General features: G+C 44.3%; 1 protein-coding gene across 1 annotated transcript in view; it reads left to right on the top strand.

Annotated features, from left to right (window-relative positions):
* Window positions 1–13,752, top strand: part of CDH4 (cadherin 4) — a 918,264-nt gene that overhangs the window by 802,310 nt on the left and 102,202 nt on the right. The window contains 2 exon segments of the mRNA XM_040435851.1: window positions 1,663–1,807; window positions 9,047–9,219. Of these exon segments, the coding sequence (XP_040291785.1) occupies window positions 1,663–1,807; window positions 9,047–9,219 (318 nt within the window).

Genomic DNA, 13,752 nt, shown 5'->3' with positions numbered 1-13,752 from the left:
CATGGAAAGAGGTTTACATTTCCAGACCTCCTGGATGCTTGTGGTTTAGAATCAGAGGGTCATGGAAAATAGTCTACTTGCAAGGAAGACTGCCCAAAACAAAATGGTAACCAACCAAAGGAGTCTTATGACTGGTCATTTCTGGCTTCTTGTCTTGTAAGATTTCAAATAAAGTTGTAGATTGGCGCTGAAATATGGACTATTTCATTTTAATATCAGCCTACTGGATGTGCTGTGGTGGATATGAACGAGTCAATCATCGAAGGAATTAATATGATCTACACTATTCACAATCCTCTTGATGGACAGAATGGTAACTGGACTCCTCATATTTGGCAGCATGTCAGCAGATAGCTGGCTGTGCACTCCACAATATTGCAGCTGAATGGGCAGTGTTGTAGCAATTATTTGCTCAGAATGGCTCAGAGTCCTATATTAATCCTCTCCAAATGAGGAGGATCATCATCAGCTGTGCTGGTAAATGTGGTGGGACCACCGACTGCCTGGGGTACGTGGAAGTCTGCAAGAGCTTGTCCAGCTTGGCCTCATAAGAGTGACCAGATGTTTTACATGCCTAGATTTCCCAATATATAACCTAAGTGCTTTGTAGGCTTTACTCTGGACTAGAAAATATCAAGCAGTTTTTTATGTATAAAGGCACCTGCAGGATACACCTGATTTTGTATTATATATATGTACATTTCACTTGTTTATCTACAGGGCTGTATAACAACTATCCTCCTCACATCATGGCACTACTCATTACTAAATTTACTGCACTTCTCTCCTGCTGATTTAACCATTCTCACGATCTGAGCCTACAAAATAGAGTGAGTCAAAAGTCTTAGGACACCCTTTTATTTCAGAAACGAACGGGAAAATGAAATATCTGAATACCCCAGCAAGTAATAGGTGAGGGGGGCCGATCTTTTAGGCTATGTCTACAACGTGGCTGCCATCTTAAAAGCCGAAATATTGGATCAAGGGCAAATTTTTCCAATGAGAAAGAGGTCATGTATCATATCTCAGAAATCGATTGCCGCAATCAGATTTGAAAAATCTCTTGTGGTTCAAAAGTTTGCAACACAGAAAGTTACAACAACAATCAGGAATGTTCCCTGTGATGTACAGCTAATTGACGTGTTCAATGGTGCTGAACAAAGAACTTGAACTTTGAATTTTTGAAGTTTCTGTGTTGATAACTCTTGAACCACAAGAAATATTGCAACTCTGATTGCTGCAATCTATTTCTGAGAAAATTCTGGTCTTATTTCATATGCTACATGACTGCCTTTCCATTGGAAAAATTTTCCCTTGAACCAATATGGCAGCTTTCAAGATGGTGGCCATGTTCTGGACATAGCCTAAAATATAGTCGCCCTCATCCATTACTTGCTGGGGTATTCAGATATTTTATGTTCCCCTTTTTTCTGAAATAAAAGGGTGTCCTGAGACTTTTGACTCACCCTGTATATATACAGTAGACAAACAGCGCATCAAAGGGCTGCCAGAAATAAGCATTCTCCATTGACATAGTCACCACCAATCTCCCCTTCCACATTCCCAAGTTGTATCTACATTGGCTTATCCACTCTGTACCCAGTCCAATAAACTAAACATGTACAGATGATATATAATCAGCAATGCTCTTCTTATTTTCAGCTCAGGGCTCATGCTGTGGATATGAATGGGAACAAAGTGGAGAATCCCATTGACCTGTCAATCTATGTTATCGACATGAATGACAACCGGCCAGAATTCTCCAGCCCAGTGTTCAATGGCTCTGTGGATGAAGCTTCAAAACCAGGTACAGATTTCAATACACTGTACTAACCTCTGTCCTCACATGTCCCCACATTAATGGTTAATATATGAATGTTCCTTATCCTCTATTGTGAATAAAGGACATTGAACTGCCCTTACCAAGGAACAGGAAAGTAGTGTAGTGTCAGGTTCAGAAACGGGGGCATTAAACCCTGCTAAGCCCCTCGAAACGAATGGAGCTGCCGGTCAGGCATGCATGCAGCACTCCATTCATTTCTGTGGGAGTCCCAGAGATATCCGAGTACAGTTCTGTCATGAGTAAGGATCAGTGTGTATAGATCCGAAACGCGTAGACGTTTTGTTTGTCCTGTCTTTCCTGGTTTTTAGGTTGTTTCAATAAATTTCTTTGTTCCATTGATGCTGGATTTCCCTTTCTGCTGTATATTGTCTGTGCGTGACCACCATATGCATCGTATAGGGTAGAGCAGGTGATTTGGACTGTACACATCACCATAGCAATCTATGGGCCCTTACTGTACCAATCTCATACAGATATTTTTCCATTGGATTCCACATTTATCTTAAAAAAAATAGGAGAATACCTTTGTGATGCAGTGCCATGTGGAGGCACCAAACAAAGACACATGGATGCAGCAAGGGCACATGAGGAGTCTTGTGGAGACTCTTTGGGGCATCATCCTGTTGCCTCAGCAACTGTACCACCCACTTTGCGACCTGAACCTCTGCCTGATTTCAGGTTGAGTTTTTGTAGCTTTTGGTGTGTTGTGTTTGGACTGAGTCTTCTGTCCCCCCCCCCCCCCCCCCCCATATTTAATAGCAGCACACGAAGAACAGGTACTCTGCATGCACAATAACCATGCTGTCAGTGGAATGAATGCACAGCACCAGCTCTGCCTACTCACACAACTTTTTCTGCTGATGCATCATTATAAAACACTGCTTTATATAATAATAATAATAATAATAATAATAATAATAGAAACAATAATTTTCGGATGTTTGTACGAGACAAAGATGGGAGTCTCACAGGATTTCCTTGATGTTTAGCGAGCATGCCCCCATACCCTTCTCTGCAGCCCTGAATGTATATAGTGGCTTCAATGTTCCTAATAAGAGTCTGCAATTTTTCTCACTGCAGTGAATAATGTTCAGGAGCTTTGAAGCCAATCTCTCTGGGAATATTGCCGGTTTTAAGGAACCGGCTCACAGTTGATATCACTATTCCCCTGACTGACCAGGCTGCCTTAATCAGCAGAGCTACGTGTCACATGGTGCGACTCGGGAGCCGAGCTCAGACGCAAATGCAGAATTTCATTCAGAAGCCGGCTGCAAACGGCTCAAGTGTCAGCGTCTGAGCTAATGAATTTATTAATTAATGAACCGTTTCTATGACTCCGTTCTCTGCAAGGACTTTGAGTGAATAAATATGTAACAATTAAAGCTGTACACTAGGGTTTAAAATTTACGGGCTTGGTGCTGCTCCTCGTCCTAAAGTGCACCTGTAGCCCAATACACCACACTGCACCGTCATTCAACCACTATCAGTTCAGCTGGACCATCTTTATTGCACTCAACCTGCATCCAATACAGTGTGCATCTCTAGCAATTATGTCAAGTAGTCCAAATTTTCTGTGGACATTGTGTAATACCTTATTTCCCCTGTGGAGGTGCTGCAGGGAAATCTGCCAGGTTTCTTGACAGGTGACAGCTGCCTGGAGGGTCGGGAGGCACATCAACAGCATACTTTATGATCAGTGCGAGCACACCTCTGAAAAAAAGGATTGACATAGTGGTGTACATATGTATTTCTACCCGTACAGATAACTTTCATGTCACCCTATAAGTAAAGGTCATTTCATAAAAAAAAGTGCACATAATAGTCCTATACCTAAAAAAGATATGCAATTATGGCAGCCATACATATGAATATAAATTGGTCAAGACTAAGGAGAATTCTAGCTGGCCCCTAGTTCTAAGAGGGTGCAGGAGAAAGAGATAAATAGCAACGTTTTTAGAGATATTTTTACTGATCACCTATCCTCTTGATAGGTCATCAGTATATGATCGGTGGGAGTCCAACACCTGGGACCCCCGCCGATCAGCTGTTTGAGAAGGAATTGGCAATTGCAGTAGCGCTGTCCATTGTATAGCGGCTGTGCTTGGTATTGCAGCTCAGCCCCATTCACTTCTATGGGGTTGAGCTGCGCCTAGGCCACGTGACCAGTGAATGTGATGTCACATGGCCTAGGAAAAGCGGGAGAAGGCCGTGGCATGACTGCTAGTGCTGGGTCGACCCCCAGTCGGAACCGAAGCGGAGTTCGGTTTCAAGTTTTAAAGTGGTTTTCCACTTTAAAAATCAACTACAGAAGTTATTCAACAAAGTCACGCGCGACTTCGTGAATAACTAACTTTGGCTCATCGGAGCCCATACATTCTAATACTGTACGGAGAAGTACAGTATTAATCCGAAATTTTGAACGAAGCGACTTCGGATGTAGCATCCGAAGCTTGCTTCGCTCAACACTACTCACAATCACTGAATGAAATCACTGACCAAACACTGACCATGTTTCATTCTAAATAAACCACAGCTACCATTATATGAGAGAGGGGTCCACGTGGATTTTTGCTTTTTTCTGGGCCAGTGAACTTATTTGAGTAAAAGGATGTCCATGTACAAATCTGCAGTCCTCTGGTAAGTATATGCTTACACTGTGTAGTATTCTATAGCATTACAGTCTTTATGCCCCTCGTGGACGATGTCCTGCCCTACTTGTTTTTTTCCTACACAAGGAACAATATTTTTGGTATAAAAGAAGCCAAATTTTAGCAGGCAGTTTTTGCATTGGCCATAACATTGTAAGATAAATTAGCGGTCTGGTAGACGTGGGACTACAAGCATCAGCGTGCACTAGCAGGCGATATGGAGTCTGTTTCTGTGGACTTGTGACTGTCAGTGTGCTCGGCTGCTCCTGTGTTCAAGGACCAGCTCTTTCTGCTTCACTTGACTCTCCCCCTGGGAGATGAATGCCAGTGATCGCAGCACAGATGGGGCCTGATACTTGAAAGTCATCTGCATATGAAGAATTTAAATCTTTAGCCTTGGTGATTTGAACAGAAAGCCAATTATGGGGCTGAGTTCGTTTTGAAATGAAGCTGTAATTTGAGGCTTGTGAAATTAATCCTTTAAAGCGCACAGTGGCAAACACGCGGAGGCTTGTATCAAGTGCTGGCATCCTGAGTCCCTTCATTTGCTCCTTCACTGTTGATACAATTAATGAAGAGGCGTTGAACCGTCTCACCCTGGGAGAAGGATTTAAAGTTGATCTCTGATTACATGACCGGACTTCCAGGGGCTGTACAAATGCGAGGCCAGTCTACAGGTGGAAGACATGAAATATCTCTCCCAGCCTGAGGGGAAATGACTTGCTGCATGATTATTAGGGTACAACCACACGGTGACGGCTGTGCTGCAGCCATGAGCTGCCTTTCACTTAACTAATGAAGACTGTACCGTATAGTAGCTCTTCATTGTTAATGGCCGCGCGGCAACTTCAATACCGCAAGGCCATTAACAATGAAGACCGACTATACAGTGCAGTCTTCATTAGTTAAATGAAAGGCAGCTGCAGACTAATTGGCCATGCGGTTCCTGACCGCAGCGCGACCTCAACCTGACCACAGCACGAGCATGCCATGTGGTCGTATCCTTATAGAGCACAATTGGACCTCCACTGGCTGGCAAAGGTTTGCCTTCTCCGATGAGTCACATTTTCTGCTTCATTTTTGGTGTGTCAGGTGAGAAACATCAGAGAATAAACACCTTGCAACCATTGTTGGAAGAACACAAGCTGGTGGTGACAGCGTTACAGTCTGGGGAATGCATATGTGGTGTTCTCTGGGTCCATACATCCATGTGGAAGGCATTCTCAACCAATTTGGGTATGAATCCATCTTTGCAGATCATGTACACCCAACATCCTGATTGTCCACCCCTGGGGTGGATGGGTTCTTCCAGCAAGACAATGCAACATGTCACACGGCTAGAAATGTCTGACATTGGAAGAGCATGACCAAGACTTTCAAATACTACCGTGGCCCCTTAATTCCCTAGACTTAAACCCAATTGAGCATCTGTGGGACCACCTCGATCATAGTGTTTGCTCTATGGGTCCTCCCTCACGCACCCTCCAGCAGCTGTGGGATGCACTGTAGTCAGAATGGCTCCAGATACCTGTGACAACCTACTGGGACCTTATTGAGTCACTCCCAGTCTATTCTGTACACAGTGGTTGCTCTGGATAATATCTGGTGGTCATAATAATGTAACTCAACTGTGTGCATATATATATGAAACATAGAGAGGAAATGCACCAACCAGAAATGCTACTGACTATACTGGGAAGTCATAAATGCAGGTATTAAAAGCTGAGACTTTCGCCAATATGTTCCAGTCAGGAAAATATCGGAGCCCATCATTGCACCACGTCACGGTCACTCAGCATGGCAGAGGGTCCTAGCCGCTGCTCTAACTATGGTGTGAACACGGTCTGGGGGTGATATAATTCAGCTCACAGCCAAGCCTCCACACAAAAGCCCAGCATGAATACTGTGGTAGTACAATGTGAATGAGGCCAGGCTGTGAGCCACACCTATGCCAGACCATGTGATGGAGGTTACCAGGTGCAACAGAGTGTTTGAACACACCCAAATCTAACAAGACAGAAACACAGAAATGAAGTGGCAATTCTGGAGTAGCTGCTCAGCCCCTGACACTGTGGCGTGTCTTTTTATTGGAGGAGCAGCCCAACCGCATGTGGACCGCAATAATCGACTAACCCCAGCAAAATATGCATACAATGGAGGATGTCGACGCGGTCCACATGCACCACAAGAGGCAAACTACACAGAATGTAGCAAATAAACATATGAAACATAGAGAGGAAATGCACCAACCAGAAATGCTACTGACTATACTGGGAAGTCATAAATGCATATATGTATATATATGTGTGCATATATATACACATGTGTATATACACTCACCTAAAGAATTATTAGGAACACCATACTAATACGGTGTTGGACCCCCTTTTGCCTTCAGAACTGCCTTAATTCTACGTGGCATTGATTCAACAAGGTGCTGATAGCATTCTTTAGAAATGTTGGCCCATATTGATAGGATAGCATCTTGCAGTTGATGGAGATTTGAGGGATGCACATCCAGGGCACGAAGCTCCCGTTCCACCACATCCCAAAGATGCTCTATTGGGTTGAGATCTGGTGACTGTGGGGGCCATTTTAGTACAGTGAACTCATTGTCATGTTCAAGAAACCAATTTGAAATGATTCGAGCTTTGTGACATGGTGCATTATCCTGCTGGAAGTAGCCATCAGAGGATGGATACATGTTCTCATTCTGTTTACGCCAAATTCGGACTCTACCATTCGAATGTCTCAACAGAAATCGAGACTCATCAGACCAGGCAACATTTTTCCAGTCTTCAACAGTCTAATTTTGGTGAGCTCGTGCAAATTGTAGCCTCTTTTTCCTATTTGTAGTGAAGATGAGTGGTACCCGGTGGGGTCTTCTGCTGTTGTAGCCCATCCGCCTCAAGATTGTGCGTGTTGTGGCTTCACAAATGCTTTGCTGCATACCTCGGTTGTAACGAGTGGTTATTTCAGTCAACGTTGCTCTTCTATCAGCTTGAATCAGTCGGCCCATTCTCCTCTGACCTCTAGCATCCACAAGGCATTTTTGCCCACAGGACTGCCGCATACTGGATGTTTTTCCCTTTTCACACCATTCTTTGTAAACCCTAGAAATGGTTGTGCTTGAAAATCCCAGTAACTGAGCAGATTGTGAAATACTCAGACCGGCCCGTCTGGCACCAACAACCATGCCACGCTCAAAATTGCTTAAATCACCTTTCTTTCCCATTCTGACATTCAGTTTGGAGTTCAGGAGATTGTCTTGACCAGGACCACACCCCTAAATGCATTGAAGCAACTGCCATGTGATTGGTTGACTAGATAATTGCATTAATGAGAAATAGAACAGGTGTTCCTAATAATTCTTTAGGTGAGTGTATATCTGTGGACAGAAAAAAGACACTGTGGTGCTGGGTTGATGCAGCACAGAGGGAAGTAGTAAGCAAAAATGCTCACCTGGAGCTATTGTGCTTGCTGGGCACAAAACCATGGACAGTGCTGTATGTGGGGAAAAAGAAAGCAGTGGCCAGCTCCAGGGACCGGTAGGTGGCGCGCATCCCTGTGTAGTTATGGAGAGGTTGAGTAGAAAGGACTTGCCCCAAGACTGTGGTGAAGATGTTGCACATGGATGGTAGTGATACAAATTGCTTATTAGACTAGGCAACGTGTTTTATCACCATAACATTTCATACTTACAAGAGTAGGGTCATTGATTCATTTCTCCATCGCATTATACACAGCTTGTTTCCAGGGGTTATGACCACCCTGCAATACAGCAGCGGTGGTCGGGCTTGCACACTATAAAAAAAAAGTACCGCCCTCTCTGGTGACTGGGACCGTGGGAGCACAGGTAGGCCACCTCGTATCTTCGCTGCAGAGATGGCTGTAATCCCTGGATACGAACAGTGTACAGTATAATGTGATGGAAAAAATGAGTGAAGCCAGCAAAGGAAGCAATATGGATAATAACAATACATTAGTAAGTGTCTTGTATTAACTTTCTCTACATGATAAAGGCCATTTGCTGAAGTGAGACAACCCCTTTAATACTGTAAAGAATTGATTGGCAGAATATAACAGGACTTACCATAGTGACACAATTAGTGCTGAGCAAATCAAAGTCAAACGAATTGACTTTGATCCAAATTTCAGGAAAAAATGTATTTGCCACAAAGCCGAATTTCCCCGCGCTTTGTGGTAATCTATATTCCTGAAATGGTGGTTAAAAAAAAACATACTAGCCTCATCTATTTGCTTGCGGAGTGGGCGTTGCGGCCATCTTGATTGAAGAAACCACGAGTGAGGTCACCACGTCAGCGCTCTGGCCGGGAGCAGTGAAGTCATTAATGATGATGTCACTGCACCCAGCCAGCGTGATGACATCACCAAATCACTCTGTGAGATTTCCTGCAGTTTCTTCAATCAAGATGGCTGGGACGCTTCCCTCTCCACGAGCAAATGGATAAGGTTTTAATGTCAGATGCACGATCAGCGATGATTTCCTTACTGCATTGGTGATTTATAAAATGTCTTTCCCCTTGCCCCCCAGGCACCTATGTGATGACGGTGACCGCACACGATGCAGATGACATCACCACATCAAACGGAATTGTAATGTATCGGATCATGACGCAGAGTCCGCAGAGCCCATCCCAGGACATGTTTGTGATTCACAGCGAGACAGGAGCCATTAATACAGTGGCTGCAGGTCTGGATCGAGAAGTGAGTAGATCTATTCCAGATACAAGGGTCTGAATTTTGGATGGTAACGTTTGTTATGAATTTTTGGAAAGGATCATGGGACACGCACCCCTCCCATGATTGTGGCTGACTGGCTGAAAAGCCTCATGTGACACCTCAGGATCAGTAAGTGCCCATTTTTCTTCCCTGTCTGGCACTTTGGAAGCCGTTTAGTGCGGTTCTCAGAGTTTTATGTCCTTTTTGATAGGCCATCCATAGTGACAGGTTCTGTTTAATCTGAATCTCCATTCTGGGCTCCATTACTGCCTGCAAACTCCTGGCTGCTTGTAGCTGCCACTAGAAGGAGCATACTGCATACTATTACTGCATACAGAATTATACTTTGTATACTTTATATCAATGTATACAGAGTGTACAGTAATATGCTCCCTCTAGTGGCGACAGTAGACTGCAGGCATTTTACATCTATGACTAAATGGAATTCAGACTTCTATATTGTTGAAGAAAATCACTTTAAATTAAGTTAAACAGCTGATAATGGTATAAAATACCAGACTCTACACTCAATCCTCGGCAGCTGCTGCGCCAATGCTCGCAGGATCTCCAGCCGGTTTCTGTTTACCTGGCTCCATCAAAGTTGAGTCCTGATCACTGCTGGCAGTGGTGTCAATACATCACAGCAATAGTGACCACATATCGACATCCGATGTCAGCTTAGTAAATGGAGCTGGGAAGGGTCGGCACAGCAGGGGATTGGTAAGGTATCTTTTGTTGTTTTATACTATTGGCAGCTGTTTGTAAAAAAAAAACATTCATGGATCTGGAAAAGCCCTTTAAATTCTGTCTGTTTTGAGTCTCATTATCTAGGATTTCTTAATATTACGTAACTTTGAGCCGGCAGTGTTGATGCGTCCTGACAGACCTGCCTTTTTCTTGCGAAGAGCTGCTAGGACTGTCATAAAACCAAGCAGAACAATGAAGCTTTATCTATAGTTGAAATGATCTCCAGTGAAATCCCTGCCTCTGAGCCCAGATAATGTTGATCTTGCATCCACATTGCATAAATGAATCCTAAAGCGTGATCCAAGTGATATCCTCTCTATCTTGTACATTAGGATTTTCCTCTTTTTAATTCTTATTTCCATCTCCCCAGAAATCTACCCAGATACCTTACCCATACTCGCTAGTAATCAGCATTTACAAATTACCTGTGTAATGTATGCAAAGCTCATTAGTTTATAAGCCGTGTGGCAAATCTGGAGGGAATGTGTGCAGTGTACCGGGATTGATAAATCCAAGCCAAGTGCAGATCCAGGCGCTGCCACCGCTGCGACAATTGGCACCAACAGAATCATAAATTTCAAAAAGCCAAAAACAAAAGCAACTCTCTGGTTTCTACTGATATAATTGGTCTCTGAACAAGAAGCTCTCACGTTTAACAATCTGCATTATGTTTGCGGGCCACCTGGAAGGGGTTAACTATGTGGGTTAATGACATCTTTTTACAAGGCTTGTTGGACAGAGGACGTGGACACTGGACACAATAAGAGCGGTGATTCTCCCTGTTGTCCGTACTTGTAGCTGTCATCTGTTGTGTGGACAAACTGCATCCAACCAATCAAGTCGCTGCATCTATCATGTAACCTGAAGTGTAATAGAGATTACATACTGTGTCACTTTGTAAAAAAAAAAGGTCCCCTGGCATACTAGTATATTCTAGATCTGCATTTGTCAGAGCAGAAATCTTCCAGCATTCCCTGCTTGTTATAATTTGCATTTTTTTTAACCTTTACAATGAAAACTGCATTAATCAAATTTGCTGACTGTTTCCAATGACAATTGAAGGGGTTTGATGACCTATCCTTAGGTTATAACACCCAGCCCCCCCACCGATCAGCTCTTTTGGGTAGCTGCTGGAAACGATACAGTGTATGGAAGACTCCATTCTCTGTATGGTGTCTGCAGCTCAGTTACTAATGGGAGCAAAGCCACTACATCTTATTCCAGCGTCTTCTGCATTGGCAGCTGCCTGAAAGAGCCGATTGGTGGGGGTTCAGGGTCTCTGACCCCATGCATCTGATATTGGTGAATCTGAGGAAACCCCTTTAACAGAATGTGGAAATCAGCTCTGAAGTGTATTGCAGACCCCATTGCTGACAGTTCTGGGTTTAAAAAAGCTAAGTTGTCCAAATGAGACATAAACAACTTTTTTAGTCTATTCTTTCCATCACAAAATTCATTCCAGGCATCCCATACAATAATAACCATCCTGAGCAGCTGTTGCTTGCACAATTGGGAACCATATACACCACAATTTATTTAAAACTGTACAGTACTTGTTTTTACAGTTTTTCATTAGCAATTAACTTCTGTATGGGAAATTGGCATCCATGTGGAAACCTCCCGTGGATAATGTTATCGATGTATTACAGCTATTTCCTATTGGACAGGACTTCCCTAAACAGCTGAGAGCAGAACAAACAGGGGCGGACTGGCCATATACCCTACAGGGAAAGTTCCCAGTGGGCTGGTGCCCAGGGGGCTACCTAAGCCCTCCTCACAGCCGCCAGTCGGGTACATGCTTTCAGCATTAATTATTACTAGGAGCTTCTGGTACTTATACACTTGGCTGGCAGAAGAAAGTACCCTCCTGCATTCAACCTTATTGCCTTCCTCAGAATGGTGATAGAGTTAAATGCTGTGGTGGGGGTGGCATTATTTTGTGCTGCACTGTGTATTTGGTACTACTAGGGCAGAATTTTGTGCTGCACTACAGTATTGCTGGCCCCGACTACTTTTATTGGTTCTGTCTTCTGTCAATCTGCACCTGTCTACAACATGGAGCCACTCTTAGGTTTTTTCCAGGGCCACTTAAAGTTCCCAGTCCACCTCGGAGAACAAACATAACTGTTGTGGAGCTTCTGTTATCAGGAGCAGTGTGAATATGAAGTTTATTCTGCCAGATTACACTCCTTTAACCCCTTAGTGACCACCCATACGTGTTTTTACGGCGGTGACTAAGGGGCCTTGGGCTGGAGCGCCGCCTTTTTTACGGCGGCACTTCAGCCCAAGTTAGCGCTAAAATCAATCGCTGTAGCTCCGGTAGCTGAGGGCTCGGGGCAGTGATCAGAGACCGTGACAAGCGGTCTCTGATCACGTGATCGCCGTGACACACTTTATCACGCGATCACCGAAAATGCCGGCAGAGGAGATGCCTGCACTAAAGTTTCTCCCTCCTCTCATGTAAGAGAGGAGGGAGAAAGTCTCCGCTGCTAGGATCGGGTCCCCCAGCGCTTCAGGTCCTAAGCTGGGTCCCGATCCTCACCCCCCCTTACCCTCAAGGAAGATGGCGGCGGCGGCCCAGCGCATGCGCAGACTTAAAGCCGGCCGCCGCCGCTGACTGTAAGGTCTCTCTCCTCAGGAGAGGAGAGAGAAGTTCAAATTATGCCCTGATCTGGTCCCCCAGCACCCCAATCGGGGCAATATGGCCCACAGATATATTTCAATATAGTTATTAGGGCACCCCCCCATCTAATAAAAAAAAAAATGCCGCAGACATGCGCACTGGTTACTGTGCTGAAGATCTGCCTTCAGCACAGTAAACATCAGGGACCAATAATAATGGTCCCTGATCATGTGGTCTCCATGATAAACCTATCATGGAGATCACCTCCATTATATTTACAAAACAGAGCCAGGACAGGGGCTGTGCTTCTCTCTCCCCTCAGCGCAGTTGTTCTGTGAGGAGAGAGAGATCAGACTTCTGTCCTGGCTCTGTGAATACATACTGTGAAAAAAAAATGAAAAAAAATCAAATTATAAACTGTCCGTCAGTAACTGGCGGTCAGTGGGTGTCCGTGATTAGGCGTCCGTCATTAGACGTCTATTAGTTACGGTCAATTATCTTCATTAGGGAGTGTCAGTCAGTCGGTGGGTGTCAGTGAGTTGTTGGGTGTCACTCCGTCAGTCGGTGGGTGTCACTCCGTCAGTTGGTGGGTGTCAGTCATTTTTAGGGACGGTCAGTTATTTAAATTTCTTTCTGAGCTGTACAGAAAAAAAAAATGGCTCGGAGATTGTTAAGTGCGGAGCAGGCATACGAATTTCTCTGCTCTGACCACTCTGAATCTGGCACCGCTTCAGAGGCGGAAATATTTTCAGATAGCGGGGACTCCGATTCCATCCCCAGACCCCATAGCCCTATGGTGGTAGAAGTCACCACCTCCTCTCATTCTCCACCCAGCGGTCCCGTCCCTTCTGCTACGTGGGTTCCTGCCACTTCATTTTCCCCCCAAGTACCCCAATTTTTATCCACTCCCCAAATTAATGTGGATGTCGGCAATTTTACCCCTTATGATTTTTTTCATTTATTTGTGGATGATAACGTCCTTGAGTTAATTATGCAGCAAACTAATTTGTACGCCACACAGTTTGCTGTACAAAAGCCCACGAATATTTATGTAAGACGGTGGACCCCCACAAGTGTCCCTGAAATAAAAAAAAATTTGGGGCTTACCCTGGACATGGGCATTGTAAAAAAAAACTCTGTCCGATCCT

The sequence above is a fragment of the Bufo bufo genome, chromosome 6 (genome assembly GCF_905171765.1).
Source record: "Bufo bufo chromosome 6, aBufBuf1.1, whole genome shotgun sequence".
Taxonomy (NCBI): Eukaryota; Metazoa; Chordata; class Amphibia; order Anura; family Bufonidae; genus Bufo; species Bufo bufo.
Note: the sequence above shows the minus strand (reverse complement) of the source record. Positions and strands in the feature narration are given on the sequence as shown.